This window comes from Crocodylus siamensis, chromosome 2 (assembly GCF_052110815.1).
Source record: "Crocodylus siamensis isolate JL-2025a chromosome 2, ASM5211081v1, whole genome shotgun sequence".
NCBI lineage: Eukaryota > Metazoa > Chordata > Crocodylia > Crocodylidae > Crocodylus > Crocodylus siamensis.
Window position 1 is genome coordinate 137,765,203 of NC_143396.1, and position 21,128 is coordinate 137,786,330.

Sequence of the window (21,128 nt, forward strand, 5' to 3'; positions counted from 1 at the left end):
CCCAGGCCAGAAGTCCCAGCTGCGGGGCGGGGCCAGGCAGGCCTTGCTATTGCAGGAGTCTGTCAGGGCTTTCCTTGGGTCCTACTGCCCCTGGCTGCTGTAATCTTTGACAGACAGCTGGGGCAGATAAATATTAATTTTCTAAATTTTTTAGGGGCCCCATGGGCTGGATAGAATGGCTTGGCAGGCCAGATGCAGCTTGCAGGCCGTATTTTGCCCACCCCTGAGCTATGCAAAGTGCTGGGTGGGTGGTGGATAGAGACCTCTGGAGTGCCTGTAGATGTGCTGGGGGACTGCTCTGACATGCTGTACTTACAGTACATTGGAGCGGACTTGATTAATCAAGTCTGTTGGAGCGTGCTAATTAGCATGCCCCAGCCAGCCTCTGTGTCTCGCATATCAGTGTCCCCACACTTCAAAATGGTGGTGCGGGTGCTTTAACTAAAGCTTGTTGAACGAGCTTTAGTTAAAGCATCCCCGCCACCATTTTGAAGTGCAGGATACTGAATACACGAGATGCTGCTGGTGCTTTAATTAGAGTGGCTATTAGAGGTTGGGCTATTAGAATGTGGCTTGGGCACAGCAGCAAATCACCTTTATGCCAGTGACTCTTATCTAAGGTGCTGTAGCACCTTGGGGTGCCATGAGATCCTTTTACGGGTGCTGTGTAATACTAGCACTGTTAGGTGTGCAAATGCTTGCACATGATTCATAGGATAAACCCAGAGATTTCAAATAGGACTTTATAGTGTCAAAAACTGACCTGGTACGATCTTTCTGAGTTATTTGAATGGAAGAATTGCTCTATTATTGGGTTGGGTTTTTTGTGACTATGGAGAAATAAAAGGTAAGAATTTCTGAGGAATGTCTTGAGTCTAATGGGGGTTGCTTTGGGTCTAACAAGGTTGAGAACCACTGCTTTGGACTGAGCCCAGAGCTTGAGTTACTGTAGAACCAGCAGATAGGTGTTTTTCTCTCTCATACACAGTAAGAGAGTTAGGATTGTACTATGCTGCCTACCTTTTGGATTCTTGGGTTTCAGTGGTGGTGATTTTTGGATTTTTGTTGTCTTTTATCTGTCCTTCTGTGAACCTTCTTTAATGGTTGTACCCAACTGGGTGCTAATTGGGTGTGTTGTACTGGAGCCCATCTTGCAAGGTCAGGGTTACTTGAATACAATGCCAATATAAAGTTAACACAACTTTAAGAAGTCCTTGCTAGTATTTCTGGTAACAGCATAGTTTATTAACAGTGAGAGTTTTTTGATGACCGATTTTTTTCTCTTTGTCAATAATAATGGGAGATTAATGGGAGATCAATGTTAATGGGAGGTTGGAAATGTCACATTAGGGAAGAGAGAGATAAAAAATCCACAGTACTGGTGAACAAAATAAAGAATGAGATAGAGCACACCCATATATTGACAAGAATGAGAGTATTTAATGAAATTGAAAAGCAGCAAATTTAAACCGGATAGAAAGAAATAAGTTCAGGCAATACATAATTAGCCTGTGGAACATTTAATTACCACAGAGTGTCACTGAGGTCAAGACCGAAGCAAAGTTTATAGAAGAAATGGAGATTTATATGGATAGTGAGAGCATTCAGGCTCACATCTGTCAGAATTTAAGGAAAAACCAGCCGGTGGCTCAGGGAAGGAAGGACAAGCAATCTGTCTCTATATGTGGTTCATTCCTTACCTAGAAGGAATTCTACCTTCCTCTGAAGAGAGAACTGGCATGGGTTACTGTGGAAGGGAGTTCTGGCCTATCTCTCCTGATCTTGCCTGCAGCACTATGGCTTAAATAGAGGCAATATCTTCATTAGGTAGCTCTCCATGCTGTGTGAGTCTGTGCTGTGTCTAGAACTACATGAATAATTTTCTGGTGGTTGTTCACTCTGGTGGTTGGTCTGTCTCCCTGCTCTTCATTAAAAATTATTTAAAAAGCCCATATTAAACTAAAAAAACAACAAAATTATTTAGTGTTGAGCATAATGTGGATTTGGGTTTGGGCTTTTTAATAAATAAAATAAAATGGAAGAGCATTTCAAAATAAGATGTCATTTTAAATTGTTCAATTGGGAAATTTTGTTCAGAAAACATTGAAGTGAAATGTTTGGAATTTTTCAGGCTTGTTGTATTATGTTGAATTTTCTTCTCTGTGCAAACGCAGAGAAACATTAGTACAAACATTTTGCTGTTGCAGATTCCTCACAATTTCAATAAACAGAAATTTCACAGGTCACAAATACTGGCCAGGCCTAATCGCAGCCAGTGTTTATAAGCCTGGCAATGCTCTTTCTGAAGGATACGTATAAAGCATTTCTCCTTGGAAATGCCCTTGTGGTAATTTTCTAGAAGGTGACCTTGGGGTGCAGCCTTACCGTGGTCCCCTTTCCCCTGCTTTTTCACATTCTTCACTGCTGCCTTTTAGGTTTCTGTACTTTTCTTTCTTTTTTTCTGGTTCTTGGGCTTGTACTTGGAAAAACTATCTTGATTGGTTTCTTATTCTGAGGTTTATAATAAGAACATAAGAATTGCTATTTACTTGGGCAGATCATTGGTCTATCTTGTCCATTATCCTGTTACACAGCAGCAGAGAGTAGATGCTGAATGGGAGAGTGAATCGGGTATGACTAGGGACTTTTCCAATGTTTCTGACTTGCAGCCTCATTCATTTAAACTCTAAGAAGTTATGATTCAGAGGATGGAACCCAAGCTGCTATGCTCAATACCTACTTGGAGACCCTGCTGTTTACTTCTTCCCATCCTGAAAACTGACCATTTATACTTACTCTTTGCTTTCTTTGAGCCAATTTCTAAACCAATGTTTGGACATTCTCTGTAATCCCATGACCACCTAATTTAGTTAAGACCCTCTGATGGGGGATCTTATCAGAGACTTTTTGGAAGTGCAGATATACTACGTTAACTAGATCGCCACGATCTACCTACCTGTTGACACCCTCAGCAAACTCTGGTAGGTTGGCAAGGCACGGTTTCCCTTTGTCAAAGCAAAGTTGATTCCTCCACAGTAAATCATGTTCATCCATGAGACTGAACAATTCTTTTAACTAATTACTGTTTCTACCAGTTTTCCAGGAACAGAAGTTCTCTGCATTCCCTTTAGAGCCTTTTTAAAATATGGGAGTTACATTGACAACCCTCCAGCCCTCTGGTACCAACGCTGTTATAGTGATAGGTTGTATGCTACAGTTAGGAGTTCAGCAATTTCTGATCTGAACTCCTTCAAGACCCTAGAGTGAATCCCATCAGGTCCTGGTGATTTCCTGCTGTTTAATGTATCAATTCCCGCTACAAAGCTATCCCTCAGTTTGGGTCAGCTCCACTGACTCATCCCTGGAGAGAAGTGGATATGGTGACTGAACATTGCTAGCATCTTCCACAGTGAACACAGATGCAAAAAATATATTTTGTTTTTCAGCACTGGCCCTGTCATCCTTTAGTGCTCCTTTTATACTTTGATCATCCAAAGGTCTGGTAGGTCTTTGGCTTCTAATGTACTCAAAAAATGTTTATTGTTACCTTTTGTGTCTCTAGCAAGCTTCTGAAAGTTTCTTTTAGCTTGTCTTATTTCAGTTTTACATTTGCCTTGCCGGTCTTTATGCTCTTTATATTTTCCTCATTAGGAGATTTGACTTCCACTTTTTGAAAGAAGCCCTTTTCTGCTTATTGCCTCTGCAACTCTACCATTAAACCATGCTGGCTTTCTTTTGGCCCACTTTCCATTTTTTTTAATTTGTAGTGTGCATTTGCTTTGTGCCTTCAATATGGTATTTTTAAGCAGTTTCCATTCTGCGTGCAAGTTCCTCACCTTTTTAGGGGCCCTTTTTAACCTCAGCCTAACTAGATTCCTCATTTTGGTGTCATCTCCCTTTTTAAAGTTAAAGGCTACTGTGGTCGATTTTCTTGTCTCACTTTCTGTGTCAGGGGTAGGCAATGTTTTTTGGCCAGAGTGCTGAAAACACTCGGAAGGTGCCAGACTGCTGGCATGGCAGAACAACAAAATGAGGGCAAGGGGTACATGGCAGGATGACCTGCTTGTGCCCCTTGCCCCCCACCCAAAGCCCCTGCCCCCCAGCCTTCCTGCCCCTTGCCCCCCAGCCCTACTGCCTCTTGCTCCCCACCCAAAGCCCCTGCCCCACAGCCCGGGCTCTGTGGCTGCCAGCACCTACCCTGGCTCTGGGTAGCTGCTGGAGCCTGGGCTGCTCCCAGCAGGGCTTTCAGCATCTCAGCTGCCTGCTGGGAGTAGCCCAGGATCCTGGCTGCCAGCAGCTCCCCAGAGCCAGAGCTGGCTGCAGCCGGGAGGCTCCAAATAGCTGTGCCAGGCTCCGGCATCAGCTCCACACCAGCGTGTGCAGGTGCGCCTCGGAGCAGGCAGTGGTGGCGGGGCCTGAGGCAGCGTAGCCCCAGTCTCTCCCCCACTCCCGGCACGGAGGTGATGGGCCTGGTGCAGCAGTTTGGAGTCAGCCCGGGCTCTGGGAAGCTGCAGCACGCAGCAGGCAGAGTGCAAACAGCTGCGCCGGGCTCATCATCTCTGTGCCGGAAGTGAGGGAGAGACCGGGCCTGCGCTGCCTCAGGCCCCTCCCCCACCGCCCACTCTGTTGCACAGGTGCATCTGCTGGTGCAGAGCTGCTGCCAAAGCCCGGAGCCTGGCACAGCTGTTTGGAGCCTCTCAGCTGCAGCCAGCCCTGGCTCTGGGGAGCTGCTGCCAGCTTGGATCCCATGCTGCTTCCAACAGGCAGCTGGGACACTGCAAGCTCTGCTGGGTGCAGCCTGGGCTCCGTTGCTGGCAGCAGCTACCTGGAGCCAGGGCTGTCTGCCGTGTGCCAAGCAAAATGGCCTCACGTGCCACATTTGGCCCTCGTGCCAGGGGTTGCTGACCCCTGTTCTATGTGGATGTTGAACCCAATTGCATTGTGGTCACTGTTGCCAAGGAGCTCAGGAACACTCACCCTTTGCACCAAATCCTGGGTGCTACTTAGGACTAGGTCAAGAATAACCTTTCCTCTTGTAGGTTCCAGGACTAACTGCTCCAGGAAGCAGTCTTTTATAACATCAAGAAATTTGGTTTCTGCATCCCAGCCTAATGTTAAATTGACCCAGTCCATTTGTGGATAACTGAAGCCCCCTATTATTACTGTGTTCTCTGCTGTTGCAGCCTCTCTCAATTCCCTTAACTTCTAACTGACTGCTGCTGTCCTGGGTTAAGGGTCAATAGTATATCCCTAGACATACTTTTTTTGTTGCAACCTGGGATTTCTATCCGCAAAGATTCTATGGTACCTCTCTTATCAATTGAAAAATCTATCCTATTTGATTTGATGCAGTCTTTGATGTAGAGTGCCACTCCCCCACCAGTACAACCTACTGTATCATTCCTGTGTAATTTGTATCCTGGTATTCCAGCATCCCATTGATTTTCCTCACTCCACCATGTTTCAGAGATATCCATTATGTCAATATCAGTATTTACAGTATTTACTGCTAAGTGTTCAAGTTCCCCTACCTTTGATCTAGCATTAGTATAAGAGTGTGTGTATTTTTATTGTTCCCTGATTCGTTACTTCAGTGTGACCTTTTAGTCATTAAAGGTTGATGGTGCTTGTCTTCACCCTGTTTCTTACCCCTATTCTTTACAGTTTTACTGCTATAGGGTGTGTCAATCTGAAGTGCATGCTGTTCTGTAACGACTGGCTCTCTCTCTTTTTTTTTAGTTTAGAAGTTGTTCTACCACTTTTTTAATGTTACGTGCCAGCAGTTGCAGTACCATTTTGTCTCAGGTGTGTAACACAACATGTGGAGGTCATCTCTTTTGTATAGGCTCTTCCTGTTCCAGAAGGTACCCCAGTTCCTAATAAACCTAAGCCCTTCCTCCTATCATCTCAGCCATACATTGAGACTGGAGCTCTGCCTGTCTACCTGGCCCTATGTGTGGCAATGAAAGCATTTCAGAGAACGCTACCATACAGGCCCTGGACTTCAATTGCCTATCTAGCAATGTAAATTTAGCTTCCAGGACCTCCTTGCTCCCCTTCCTCACATTGTTGGTACCCACATGGATTGTGACCACTGGGTGCAACCCAGCCCCACCTAGCAGCCTAAGCAGCCTATGTACACATCCCATGAGATCCACTACCTTTGCACCTGGCAGGCAAGTCACCATGTGGTCCTCCTGGATGTCACAAACCCACCTATCTATGTGCTTAATAATCAAATTGCCCACTGTTACCATTATGTCTCCTTCCATTCTATGGGAAGGATATTCCCTTGGAGGAATATCCTTGGTGCAAGAGAACATTATACCATTAGCTGGAAAGTGGGTCCTATCTAAGGGATAATTTCCCTTCTTCCCAGCTTCAACCCCAGGGCCCTCCTCAGCAGCGTGGGAGCTGCTACAGTGGAGGTGGGACTGTTCTAGAATGTTCCTGAAAGCCTCAGGTATGAACCTCTCTGCTTCCTGTAGCTGCTTCAGTTCTGCTGCCTGAACCCGAGAGAATGTATGTGTTTTGTCAGAGCCAGGAATTCCTTGAATCAGGTGCACACATATGAAACCTGCTCCTACACGCTGCACTTGGTGCAATGAACTGGGTAGCCCCCACCCTGCTGCTGGACATATACCTACATATTTTTAAAAAGTGTTACAACTGAGTTTCCTCATTAAGAAGGTCTTGATTTATGGGTTCCCTTAGACTAGAAACTTTGAACTTACAGAATGACCTTCTATTTAGCCTTAGTCTGCCCTAATTACAGCTAATAATTTAAAAAGGGATTTAAGTATTGATCTAACCGCTGAGTTCCAGCAATCTCTGCTAAATAACTAGGTTAGGTACTCTTAATTAAAGAAAGAACTTACCCTTCAAAGAGGGGGTCAGCCAACTGACTTGTGATCTGCTGGCAAACCATGGTACCTGTTTGCTCCAGGGCTCTCCTTTTATTCTCTCCTGGGCCTGGACTGGCTCCATCCCCCTGTTAGGGCTTTTGTCAGACACAGGCAGCAATAACTCAGCTAGCAGCACTTGCCAAATGCTTAGAGTCAATGGCCCAAGCATACAACCAACCAACCAAATGCTCACCAAACTAAATCACAGACAGACCAAGCTGGCTTACCTTCCAGGAACAGGCTTTGGTGCTTGGTATCTGGCTACTCTTTCCCTTCCTTCTCTTTCTCCCAGTGAACTGCTTGCAGACTGCCCTATTTGCTATGCCTGTTTGCTCACCCTGAGCATTGTATAACACCTCCAGGAAAGGGCCAAGGCCCCTCAGATGCCATTATCATCAGTGAGTTGCTTGCAAGACAAGCTTTATATAGGGTGGTATTTGTATGGCCCAGTGCTAGGTCTGGAATGTTTCATACACAGTTGGGATAGTAGGAATGAAAGTGGGAAAGCTGTTGTGCAGAATCCTTGGAGGTGCTCCAAGGAATGGAAGCAAAGCAGTCCCATTGTGTTGGCTAATGTTTTTACCAATGTCTTCTACTCTTAGTCCTCCATCCTCTCATGAATGCTTACTTCAGGCATCATAATTTCTTGCCCAGCTGCTCAGTAGAGGATAGCAAGCAGACTGTGCTTCTGCAGGCATACAAAGTGAAGCATTAGTAGGCTTAAAAGTATCACTAGGGAAATATCATAATTAAAGGTGTTCAAAAATTCCCAGTGAACTTTGAAGATGAAAAGAAATATCGGGAATCTTAAAATACCATTATATATAATGAATTAATTTTCTTCTCTTTTGTTTCCCAAACTACCTGAAAAATTTTGATATAAGAAAGTGGTGTTTTTAGTGATATTTTTTTTAAATGTCACAAAGAGGATACATTTCCCTGGGACATTTTTATGAGTTTATGGCTCTTTATGAGACTGTTTTACCTTGAGTCAGTTTTTTTCTTTTTGGTGGAAAAATTGCTGTCACCAGTACTTCCAGTACTTCCATGGGTTATTTATGGAACATGCATTTTTCCCTAGGTGGGCTCAGGGATGCTGGATTCAATACCTGAAAGTGGTATGGTGGCTCTCTGTCAAGGAGTGGCATTACATTTCTAATTGAGCATGTTGCTGTTTACCTGGAGCACCACGGGCCCCTTCAAACCATGTGTCACTTCCATGTTGCTTACAGGACTGCTTTATCTGTTTAGGGTGAAATGCTCCAAATACCTCCAAATAAGTGCTGCCCTGAGTGTGTCTCAGGAACTAAAGGATTTTGCCAACATGAAGGACAGACACATGGGGTAAGTGCTCTTTTGTATCGCTTGGCGCTATTGTTGTTTTTACATCTCAGTTCTCTGATTACCTGTCTCAATATAGTGAGGGCAGCTTTTGCTTGCAAATACTTGGTGGCTGTTCAGGTGCTTGAAAAGCCCGAGCCTGTCAGAATGGTTAGGCCAAAAACCTCTCTGTTATCATCAGTCATCACTGTGGGCCTTTTCCACCTGAAGAGTCTGGAAAGCAGACAGATTTTCATGGCTGAGGGTTGCTGAGATATGGAAGAGATCCCAGAAGCTGTAGCCAAGTCAGCTGCCATAGCCCCTGGTATACTCAGGAGAGGCTTTTTGGATCTTCATCTCTGGCACTTCTTTGAAATTCTTCTGCAGACCCTTAGTTTTCTATGATTCTGTGATTTTTCTAGGGGGCCCAACTGGCCACTCAGGTTTAAAGTGCAGCATATGGTTTCTGTTGTGTCCAGAGAGTGTTGGATGCAAGTGAGGGTTGAAGCTAGTTGAGAGGAGATGATGAATAAATCTGTGATGGAGGTGTAGCTCATGGGCATCACTAACAAATATGTGGGTGAAGAGCTCAGCATGTTGGGAACCTTTACCTTTTTGGGGCTGTGGTTGAAGGAATGTCTGAAGAGTTCCTCCATGTTTTTCTTCTGTTTCATGTGGGGAAGGAGGAATATTAATACTTTTCCATTTTTTTCTGAAAGTGAATATAGTTGCTGTTTATAAACGTGAACCAAAAAGTGCCTTCAAAAGGACAGCGGGCCCAATTCTGGAGCCCTCACCCACTTTTCACATAGCCCTTACTCATGCACAGCTTCCACAGTCCGTGAGGTTTTTGCCTCAAGAAGAACTTAGTAAGTTACAGGAAAAGACTTCAAGATTTGCTTTAGTGGTTGAGGGAGAAGCCTGTTGTCTATGTAGCAGTGAAACCTCGACTTCTGCACTGTAGTTGCATGGGCTCTGTTCAGACTTCTTCCCACTGTAACATGGCTTTCTGAATTTATTTCCACAAAGTCCAACCTGTTGTGGCCATTATCTAGGTAAGAAGTTACGTGACTCGAATGGAGTTCTCTAGTCAAGCCAAGTTAAAGCCTATCTTTGTGTGTGAATCCTTGGTAATATCAGCAAAACATTTAGTTCATTTCCTTGGCCAGTTCTAGGGCTGCTTCAGACTCTGTGATGCATACATTTGTTACATGCGGGAACTGGGTCAGTGCAATTTTAAGCTATTTCACACATGACCTACCCAAAGCTATCACTTCAGATTAACTTTTGGGCAGATGCCCAAGATGAAAAAAATGGCATTTTGCAGCCAACTGTGTCATGGAGAGGAATCTTCATGTTTTGCTAAAGCGGGCTGGGATATCCTCTCATAGCAGCTTTTTCATTACGCACTCTGTTGAAGGCAGCAAAAAGGACCATTGATCTTTGCTTATAATTCTTCCCACTGTTACATAAGGTGACATACTTGGCATTTAGATCTCTGTAGTTAGTGCACGGTGTGGCTTGTTTAGCTTGGGGCATAATGTGTGTGGGTGGGGTGGGTCATTCATTCGCTTTGCTGTTTTCTATGGTTACTTGAGATGGGTAGTACTGTTGGGAGAAGAAATAAACGTTTGAAATATGCACGTTTCCTTTACTCAAATTGGAGGCTATAATGATCATTGGAACTTTATGTTGAAGACTGACTGCTTCATATATCCTTAGGTAAACACAGGGTGCAGGAGGTGGCCAGACCTGAAGGAAGAAGTATCCATGCTATAAAAAACAAACAAACATTGAGGTTCAGAGATAGTAGTTATTGGCTGTGACCATGTCCACTAATGGACAGAACAAGGAGATGGTTTAGTACATAGGTACTACCCTCAGATCTGGGAGGGTCTGTGTTCAGTTCCCTGCTCTGCCTTGGAATTCCCATGTGGCCATGTCCAACAAACATAATCCAGGTTCTCAGAGATATGTGGGTTCCTGACTGCCAGGTGAACTCATAGGGATTTAGGAGCCTAAATAGGAGTTAGGTATCTGTACATCTTTGAGCACTTGGGCTTAAATCTTGTTGTGCCTCACTTCATCACCTGTCAAGCAGGGATAAGTAGCATTTCCCTGCTTCTCAGAATGTTATGCGAGTAACTATGCTGTGAAGTGTTCTGATATTACAGTAATGGTGACTGTACAAATACCATAGGCCAGTTGTCTTCCCTCACATCTGTTTTTATTTGTGTTGTATTTATTTGTGTTGTATTAATTGGCGCAGTTAGATTTGCAGTTGTTTTTTTGGCTGATACAATGTTTTATTTTCAGTTGATCTTTTTTTTCTTGAGGGGGAGATGTAACCATGCTCACTGGAATCGATACAGACTGACTCTGCCTCATGACTGTAGTTTAGTATCTTGCATTCTTGACCCATGTCATATTGGCCTGGAAATAAAGATCACCTTCTTTCCAAACTTCTTATGTGTATAAATGTACTACAGTGTGAGCTGTGTATTTAACAGGCTTTGGTAATGTAAAGATACACCCTAACAGCTGGAACACACTATACAAAGAGGAATGCTTTACTGTCTGTCACTAAGCCGGGTGAACGCTTTATTTTAGAAGTATCTTGGCTGCAAAACTGGCTCCAGAGATAACCCCCATGAAAGAAAATCCCCACACTGTAACTCAGCAGATTTTTCCCTGCCCAATTTAATACTTCACAAAAAAAAGAAAGAAGCAAAGCCAAAGATCTGTATTTCTGCATGGAAAAATAGCAGTTTATCTCCCTGTGTTCTGCTGGTGTTGCTGTAGTATCGTCTAAGCTTTCTTTCTGTAAGGTAAGGAAAGAAGATTTTATATAGGGTCTTCAAGGACACCACAAGAAGCAGTGTTTTTCTTCTTGGGCCAAATCCTCCTCCCCTCTTGTATGAGAGCAGACCTGCTACAGTTGATGGGAGAGTAGGGCAAACAGGATTCAGCCTGTGGGAAGGTATTTTGTATTTTAAACATGTAGGGCCCCATTTTACATTCAGTTATGCAAGGGTTCCTATTGAACACTTCAGTAGGAGGCATGTATGGTGAAGGACTATAAACTGCATTTGTAGGAACTCCAATCCAAGTCCTGCAGCCATGGAAGTAGTGGGGAGAATATGTACTTTCGCTTTTAATTGGTTGAGCTATATTGTACTGCTTGATCTTATGTGCATTGCCCTGTGATTGAACTGATTCCAGCATGACCACTACACCATCGTTGGGCTGCTTTATCTCCATGGTACCAGCCACAATGGTTTTACTGCAGCCTGAAGTCTGGGTCACAAACAACTGAGCCTGATCATGTTTTGCAGAAGAAAGAAAATTTAAGAATTGATACGGGTCAGCTCATCATGGAGAAGATTAGTTCCAGTCTCATTGGCCTTTGGATTTGTTTAACCTTTTTCCATCGTGGTTTTCTGTTGCAGCATGGTACAGAATGGGCAAGCTTTCAGTGCACGACGTGTTTCTGTGCCAATGGGATGGTTCACTGCGCCCCTAAGCTCTGTTTGGCCCTATCTTGTGGCAGCGGGGAACTGGAATATGTCGCACCAGGAGATTGCTGTCCCAAATGTGTGGGGATTGGTGGTAAGTATGTGAGTGGGATGTCACCTTTGAGTATACTTAAAATGACTCAAGGAGTGGTTTGGATGCTGCTGTGCTGCTCTCCACCATAGTTTAGCAATTTATTGGGAACAAATTTTTCACTCTTGAACTTCAGTGAGAGGTCATTTCTCCTTTCTCCTTCAGTTCTCCGAAGAAGCAACCTAACAAGAAATACCTCAACATCTCAAGATTCTCTGTTCACTCAGCTAATTTTGGCATGTGTTGATGAAGGCTGAGGTTTCAGATTCGACCCAAGGCATCTAGATGCCCAATTCCCATTAAAGTTAGATGAGAGTTAGACCTGTGAAATATCAGCCTCAATCCAAAAGGCAAAGCCTCCTGAATACTGGTGGAATTATTGATGTTTTTTATTGCTGATAAATCAGGCCTTTGAGTTTTGAGACACATTATGTCATCTTTAAAACTTGCACAAAAACTGTTTCAGAAACTGAAATTCCCCAGTGCCATAAAATCTAGATATGCTTTTGTAGCTGCATACTTAATACACCTGATAGAATCTAGGAACCAAATGCCTGGCTGTAAATGAGGGAATCTCTTATGATGTGCCTGAATCCAGTGGAGTTGAAGCCTTTGGTATTGGAGCTAGATTTTGTCTTTGCTCTGCAAGTGACAAGATTGCCCATTACACAGTAGCATAAGATCGCCTCTTACACCGTGGCATAATTTATGATACCTAAGCAGAACAGGCTCAACTTTTCAGCTAACTTAAAATGCAAAATATCATGTAAAGGAATCATGTAAAATTTGAGTGTCAGCAGTTGTACTCTTCAGAGTACATTTTCCCAGCACAGTCGACACCACCCAAATTGTCTCGTGAGAGAAACCTGACTTCATTTTTTGACGAGATTACAAGTGTGGTTGAAGAGGGTCACTGCACCAATGTGCTAGAAGGTGCTTCTGCAAAGTGTCTGGCTTACTACCATGCAACATAATAATTAAAAAATAGTATTAAGCTACTTGAATAATTTGCGTACTAAGTTAGGGACTGACTGACTGACAGACCTCCAAAAGCACCTGCCAGAAGACTTGTCAATCATAATAGAAGGGTTCCATAGTGATTGGTTCTAGGCCTGATGCTATTCCACATTTTATCAGGGATTTGGAAGTAAATATAAGATCTGTGCTGCTTTAATATTTGCAGCTGAAACAAAGATAGGTCGAGAGATAGCAAAGAGAGGGCGGTTATACGGCACAGTCTGAGTCACTTAGTCTACTGTGCCTATGCTAACAAGCCACAATTTAATAGTTATAGTTTAATAGTTACTGACACCATGCAGAAACAAAGAATACAGGGCGTACTTGCAACCTAGGGAACACTGCCCTTGGAAGCTGTAATTCTGCAAAGGATTTAAGGATCACAGAGAACAAGCAACTTGACATGTAGTCAAACTGGCTAGTGCCATCTTTGGATGCATGGATAGGAGTATTTGGTAGGAGATAGGAAGTGGTTTTATCTCAGTATGTGTCACTGGAGGGACCTGTACCAAAATACTGTGTCCAGTCCTGATGCTTGCAGTTTAAGATGTTGAAATTGGAGAGGCTACAAAGCAGTACACAATGGAGAAAGTGCCTTGGAGTAAGAGACTTTGTTAGTTTAGTTTACCAAAATTAAAATTGAGATGGAACCTCATTATAATGCATAGCATCTTCTGAGATAAAAATACCAGGACTCTTCAAAGTAGGAGCAAAAGGCATGACAGAAATTAATGGCTGGAAGCTGAAGCCAGCCAAATTTTAAATGAGATATGGAACAAACAGTGGAGGTGATTAACTACTTGAACAAATTGGTGAGAAAAGACATTTTTTGGTGTCTTTAAGTCAGGATCTAGATATATTTCTGGAAGATGTGCCATAGTCATATCAAATTGTTGAGCTCAGTACTAGAGGAGCAGGGTGAAAACTGAAGTCTTATGTTATACGGGAAGTTAGACTAGATGATGAATAGTCTCTTTGTAGCCATAGGGATTTATTGGACTGTGCAAAGATGCATACTGCCTATGGCTAGTAACCTTATATACAGATGTTAGATCTTGGAGTATGTTCTAAGGCCAGCTGTGGCAATTTCAAGATGAAATCTTTTGCCCACAAACGTCAGTAAGGACAGGAGTGACTAGACTGTGCTAGAAGTTTATAGGAGCAAGAATTTTACTTTTTTTGTGTTCAGGAAACTTCTAATGCATTGCAGATGCTATCAGAAACAAACTGGCAATAAATAAATGTCACTGCTGGCATGTATTTTAGTATTCTAATAAGTATAATTCACCTTCAGGGGGATGTTCCTTCCTTGCTGAAAATGCTTATCGGTGGAGTCATGTATCTATAATTATTTGTTATATTCCCACAAATTTGTAACTCATTGACTGGTGGAAGGAGGAAAACTGGAAGTATTTTGTGTACCAGTGAACACTGCACTGTGCAGCCAGTTGGGGCCTGCAAGAAAAGTCATGCTCTGCTGTTATTGCTGGGTATTTAAGTGGTCCGTAGTTCCTAGAGCTTGGAAAGGATGGATCTTAGATTAAAGATGTGTGATGGAGGGAGGAGGGGGAGAGAATTAAAGGAAGGCTGAAAATGGAAACACAAAATGTCTTAAATGTCTCTCAGAGCCCTGCTCCTTTGACGGCCAAATGTTCCGGGATGGTGAAGAGTGGCAGCTCAGCCCGTGCTCCAAGTGTGTCTGCAGGAATGGAGCAACTCAGTGCTTCACAGCAGAATGTCAGCCTGTGGTGTGCAGCAGGGTAAGAGCAGCACTGTCAGGTTTCTCTTTTTGTGGGAAGTGGACATGTTTCACAAGATCATGTTGTCAAGAGTTACTACTGGGAGAAAAAGCATTAGGAAAAGGAACTCCTTGAAGATATTTAGAAGTGTTAAAAATAAAACAACAAAGCCAACCGACCAAATAAAAGACCCCCTGAACTTTGCCATGTATGTGGTTATGAATCTAATCTGAAAAGTTATAATATCAACTTGTGAACTCTGCTTTCGCTTTTTTAATACTGTGAATACTGTAGAGCTGGTCAAGAAATATTTTTGCTCCAAAAAAAAGCTGATGAAAGCAGAAAAGTTTTAACAGAATTTATGTTTCTTCAGAAGATTTGTTGAAACATTTCAGTTTTCAGCTAAAGTATTTTGGTTGGTAATTTTTTGTTAAGAAGTCCCCAGATGTAATAAAAAATGGATGTTTCTCAAATAAGATGACCATTTTGGCCAGAAAGTCATCTTTTTGTCCAAGAAATGCTTTGAATTAAAAATTTTTAATCAGCTCTAGAATACATCTCAACAAAGGGTGATATGCTGCTGTAATGCTTAGTACCAAAGCCTGGAAGCCAGTAACACTGGTAGGTTACTTACTTGCTCATGTTCACCCCAAAAGTCATCATGAGGGAACCTGGTTTTCTCTGATTAAAAATGGCAAATTCTGTGATTAAAACCCCAAAATCTGTGATAAAAAGTAAAGACCCCCCCCCAGCCCTCCTCCCAATGCTACTGGTGCCCTGCACTCCCACAGTCTCAACAGCCCTCTTGATGCCCCTCACAACAGCCCCCCAGACCCACAGACAGACATGCAGGCACAGACATGCAGACACAGACACTAACACGCAGGCACAGACATGCAGACACAGATACTAACACCCACCCCAGGTAAGTGTGTGTGGGGGAAGGGGCGGTGTAGGGCGGGCAAAAGGGAAGGTGCTCGGGGGTAGATCAAGAAGGGGAGAGCATGCCCCTGTGCCCACTCCCAGGAGCAGGGCCAGGGGGTGAGGGCAGGGGTGCCACTCTGCGGGCCACACATGCTGGCCAGCCTGACATGGAGTTCACACACAGAGGCCGCCACTGCAACTTGCCACTGCACCCTGCGCTACCATCCCACAGCCACCTGCATAACTTTGTGGGCAAGTGGTGCAGGGCGTGGCAGGAGCCGTGCGGTGACAACCACGGTGTGTGGGCCACATACATACCACCCAGCCGGGGGGTGGGAAGGGGGGATTGCATGCAGCGGCCGCCACTGCAGCATTGCTTATGGCCCATGACTGGCTGCACGGCTCTGTGGTGGTGCAGGGTGGTAGCAGCTGCGTGCTGGTGGTGGGGGTGGGGGGGCAGAGCTGTGCAGCCGGCTATAAGCGAGCCTCCTCCTCCCCCTCCCCTGGGCAGGTGGCTGGGTGGCATGTGTGCGGCCCGCAAGTGGCGGGCACCACCATACTGGGCCCCACATCACTTGCTTGCAAAGCCCCCCACAGCTCCCTGGATCTCCTCTGCCCTCACCCCCTGGCCCTGCTTCCAGCTGTGGTGTTGCCTGGGGCTGGTAGCACCCCCAGCTCCCTCAGGCCCCAGCCATCTTCCCCAGCCCTGCCCCATAGCCCCACTTACCTCTAGGCTCCAGGGGCAAAGGAAGAGTCTGAACCTGAGCCCAATCTTGGCTGCCTCAGAGGCTCAGGCCCTGCCCTCCCCACTCTTGCTCCCTCTCCAGGCTGGGCTGGGGGTTTCCCACCCTTTCTTCAATCGGCTCTTGCAGGCTGGAGCTGTACCAGCCTGCGAGAGCTCTTTGCAAAAGCGGAGAATCTGAGGATTTCTCTGTTCACAAGGCAAATCCATGTTTTCTCCGATAAAAACATGGAATCCGTGGTTTTCTCCATTTTTTCTGTGGGAAACGGAAAACCTGGATGCCTGATTATCACCCATATTACAGAATGAAAGTGCTTTTGGCTCCCAGCTTTTTGCTTAAAATGTTAATTTGTCATTCCCTCAAATCTATACATTCCAAATACTAATTAACATTGATAATTAACTTACCAATATCTGGATAATATAAAAAATCTAGGGCGTACTTAGTGATTTCCACACCATACAGTGCTTTAATGAACTGTATTCTATGTTAGTTTACAAACAAGAAGTGCTAAGAGAGTGGGGTAGATCAGTGGTACCCCCCATCTGGATTCTACTTGGGGTTGTTTGTGGGGTGTGATCCAGCACACCAGACCAATCTTGCACACCTGGATCTGTTCATGCCCAGGTGTGATCTGACATTCACGGCCATGTTATCTGCCAGGCTCCCCTGAGTCTGGATATTTGAGAGCAGTTGAGCTCCGTGAGGAGGATCTGACCTGCAGGCTAAGCACCTCTGCAATAGATAATGGTGGATTTCTTTTTATTGGTTTCCTTAGGTCACGTTTCCCAGGATTCCCAAGCTTGTTTGAAACAATATGACCTTACATTGCAACAAGAGAGATTTAAGTTATACAGGAGGGAGAATTTTTTAACTTTTAAGTTGTTAAAGCAGGGGAACAGATCATGATATGGAGACTGTGGAATCTCTGCTACTGAATGTTTTAAGTGCAAGGTTAGACGGACATTTTTGTAAAATGGTTTAGACAGAAATGATCTGTCTTGAGAAGGGGATTGGACTAGGTAACCTCCCAAGGCCCCTTCCAACCTTATTTTTCTGTGATTCTGAATTGCTGACTCCTTTGCAAAATTCGCTCCTTGGGAGTTCCCATTGTTTTGCTCTACTCTAGGTTTCAGGGTACTACAGTTATCTTGATTTTTGACCACCTAGTACATTCCAGTAATCAACCCAGAAATCCAGCTCCTGTGATGGGTGAGATGTGGTTTAAGCAGGTTGCCAGGATAGCATTGCAGAAAGCAAAACCCCTATTACAAACCCTTTCTTCTTTTAATGCTCACCCACCTATATACTAGGGGCCCAGGTGTTCATATAATTAACATTGGCTTTTGAAAGAAAGCCCACCTGTTTTTCTGCATACTAAGCACTTGCTGTTTTGTGCTGAGATGTGTAATTAATATTTGGAGATTAAGTGCTGTGTATTAAAGCAAATTTATGCAACATTTGGATTCCCCCCCCAAATGTACGCATATTTTTCAGTGATCAATTACAGTAATGTTTAGTCAGCTAATCATTAAACCTTAATTTGGAAAAACTGGAATGAGTACACTGTTGTCATGACATGTCTAGAATAATCGGCTAAAAGCATCCAAGTTAATACAGCAAAACTCCTTCTTAGGTAATTCCAAAAATGTTCCATAGATTTCCTAACAAGATGCTGTAATGGAAAAGGCCTTAGTGGCAACTGCAGCAATCGTGTACCACTCCCTCTTGTTCTGATCTTCCCTGCATTGTTTACAGTTATACTTGTACCGCTGCTTCTAGGTCCCATTTCCCACCAGAACATACAAATGAAAAACTTCTCCCAGATGCTAATTCTGGCAAAATGGCAATCAGTAGAAAGTGGTCATTTTGCCATCCTTCAGATCCTGCCTCTGGCCTGTTATCTGTCTCAAGGGAGGGAATCAGCCATTTTGTCAGTTTTTTCTGTTTCTTCAAAGAGCTTGTAGGACCAGATTTTGCTACCCACTCTCTAGTGACAGTAAAACCTTAATACATATGTTTTCTCTATCTAATCCATAAGGACTGTCCATGAGGTAAGGTAGTAGTGTGTATAATTAAAGAGATAGAACTGGGTTGCTAGTTCTTAGCCCTCCGTGCTCTTTGACTGAGCCAAAAATGAGGAAGAATCATGCACTCTCCCTAATAGCACAGGATCTTGTAACTCGGCAAGGGAAAGCTCCTCAGGCCTGCCTGGTGGGAGAACCCAGGGAGTCCTGACAGCTCATATTGCATGCGCTCCCCACAACTCCTGCTATGGGGGGAAACAGTGTAACCCTGTGCCTTATTGCCCCTTGCCACTCAGAAGTTGGACAGCCCTGATCTAGACCATGTACCCCTCTCTCTCTTCTTTGATTTCTAAGTCACTGGCTATCTAAAGAAACCCAAAATCTGTATTTTGAAGGATAACTTTGTGCCAAGTCCATTATTTGGATGGTAAAGTATAAAGAAGACCCCACATTTTTTACTGTAATTCAGGGCTGAGTTGCTGCTGGTTAGCATGAAAGTTACAGGCATGGACTACTAGGCCACAGTTTTAATTTTCAAACAGTTATTTTTTTTTTGTTTCAATTCATTTTTAGGATGAAGTTATGATTGGAACTCCTGGAAAATGTTGTCCAGAATGTGTTCCAAAACCCTGCTCTGTATCTGGAGAAGCATACAAGGTAACCTTTGATGAACCACACCAAAAGCCAGCCTGACCTAAGTACTGATTTTCTCCGGTTTCCTCTCCCTCACATCTGACTTCTAGCCGGCATAACTAACTTGATGCAACAGCTGTCTTTTCTCTCTGGGAAGGTAAAGGAGTTGAAAGAGATTAAAAATAGGAAAGGAATCTGCTGGCAAGCAGTGACCAGGTTCACAGGGTGAAGTAGATAAGGTGTTTACTATGTATCCGTCTTTTTAAAGGGGAAAAGCAGAAATGATTGATGAATCTTACTGTAGTCGTATCATTCTTTGTATCACTTGGAATACATTTAATATATTTAGTGATGTATACAAAGGAAGGTTTATTATGAATAAATATTTGTTCATAGTAATAATTAAGTTCTTGTGAAGATTAGTGACTGTTTCCTAACAGTTTGAGATATACATATTGTGGAGTCTACCTAGTCTTCTCTTTTTTTTTCTTTATATTTGCTTATCATGGGATATATCTTCTTTCTTTAAAAAATACTGTGCTTGGATATGGGCACACACATGCAACCCAGTGTGCCCAATGAAAAATATACACTGTAGAACCTGATTTGGATATCAGTGGTTGTTATTATTCACGTAAGTATGGATCTTCTCTTTGGACAGCATGGTCAGCAATGGAAGAAAAATCCCTGCACTACCTGTATATGTGATAGAGGGGAAGCCAGATGTGTAAGACAGGCCTGTGCCCCACTCACCTGTGAGAAGGTAAGTCAGATATACAGATCAGGCTATATGTATCACTCATCTTGTACTTAATGATGGCTCAGGGGACAGAACTCAGTAAATATTTGTGTTTTTTAGGATCAGAACAAAGTGCAGCGTCCAGGGAAGTGTTGTGAGGAGTGTGTATCTTCCAAAGGCGTCTGCTTATCTGAAGGCATCGTCAGGTACCACAATGAGATGTGGAATGGCACTCACTGTGAGTTCTGCATGTGTGATGGAGGGCAAGTCACTTGCCGGAATGCAGAGTGTGCCAAAGTGGAGTGTGCCTGGGTAAGAAAGGATTTCTTCTTTTAAAACATACAGATCAAATCCTATTTTTTTCCTTAATTGATTGACTTTTCTTGACACAGTTTAAGAATCTGGTCATGGTAGATCCTTCAATTCCTGTTTTACCCTTCTGCCTTAAAAGCACTGAGCAGAAGATAGAAAGGAAATGGACTTCAGATTTTACATTGGATAGAAAACTGGCTGGATTGTAGGGATCATAGGGTAGTAATCAATGGCTCAATGTCTAGGTGGCAGCTGGTATTAAGTAGATTGCCGAAGGGGTCAGTCCTGGGGATGGTTTTGTTCAATATCTTCATCAAAGTCCTGGAAGATGGGATAGAGTGCACCTTTAGCAAGTGTGTAGATGACACCAAGTTGCGGGGAGCAGTATATATGCTGGAGAGTAGGGCTGGGATTCAGAGACACCTATACAAATTGGAATATGGAATCTCATGAAATTCCATAAGGAGTGTGAAGTCTTGCACTTAGGACAGAACAATCCCATGCACCAGTAGAGGCTGTGGGCTGACTGGCTAAACAGCAGCTGTGCAGAAAAGGACTTGGGCATTACAGTGGACAATAAGCTGAATATGAGTCACAATGTGCCCTTGTTGCAAAGAAGGCTAACAGCATACCGGGCATTAGTAGGGCTGTTGCCAGCACATTGGGGGAAGTGATTATTCCCTTCTATTCAGCAATGGTGAGGCCACATCCTGAGTACTGTGTCCAGTTTTGGGCCCCCCCACTACAGAAAGGATTTGGACAAATTGGAGAGAGTCCAGCAGAAGGCAATGAAAATAGTTAGAGGTCTGGGGCACATGAGTTATGTGAAGAGGCTGAGAGAACTGGGCTTATTTAGTTTGGAGGAGAGAAGACTGTGGGGGTGGAGGGGAGGAGCAGCCTTCAACTACCTGAAGGTTGGTTCCAAAGAGGATGGAGCTGGACTGTTGTCAGTGGTGGCAGATGACAGAACAAGGAGCAATAGTCTCAAGTTGCAGGAAGAGAAGTTTAGGTTAGATGTTAGGAAAAACTTTCTCCCTGGGAGGGTAGTAAAGCACTGGAACAGGTTACCCAGAGAGGCTGTGGAATCTCTATCACTGGAAGTTTTTAAGACCAGACTAGGCAAAGCCCTGGCTGGGTTGATATAGGTGGGGATGGTCCTGCTT

General features: G+C 43.8%; 1 protein-coding gene across 2 annotated transcripts in view; it reads left to right on the forward strand.

Annotated features, from left to right (window-relative positions):
* The window catches only part of FRAS1 (Fraser extracellular matrix complex subunit 1), a 362,104-nt gene that overhangs the window by 153,011 nt on the left and 187,965 nt on the right, over window positions 1-21,128 (forward strand). Inside the window, exons 4-9 of one of the 2 annotated variants that reach the window (XM_090036905.1) lie at window positions 8,157-8,249; window positions 11,675-11,834; window positions 14,475-14,608; window positions 18,855-18,938; window positions 19,576-19,677; window positions 19,774-19,965. In XM_090036905.1, the coding sequence (XP_089893031.1) occupies window positions 8,157-8,249; window positions 11,675-11,834; window positions 14,475-14,608; window positions 18,855-18,938; window positions 19,576-19,677; window positions 19,774-19,965 (765 nt within the window). The remainder of the gene's footprint in view (window positions 1-8,156; window positions 8,250-11,674; window positions 11,835-14,474; window positions 14,609-18,854; window positions 18,939-19,575; window positions 19,678-19,773; window positions 19,966-21,128) is intronic. The other variant, XM_090036906.1, reaches the window with a different exon arrangement.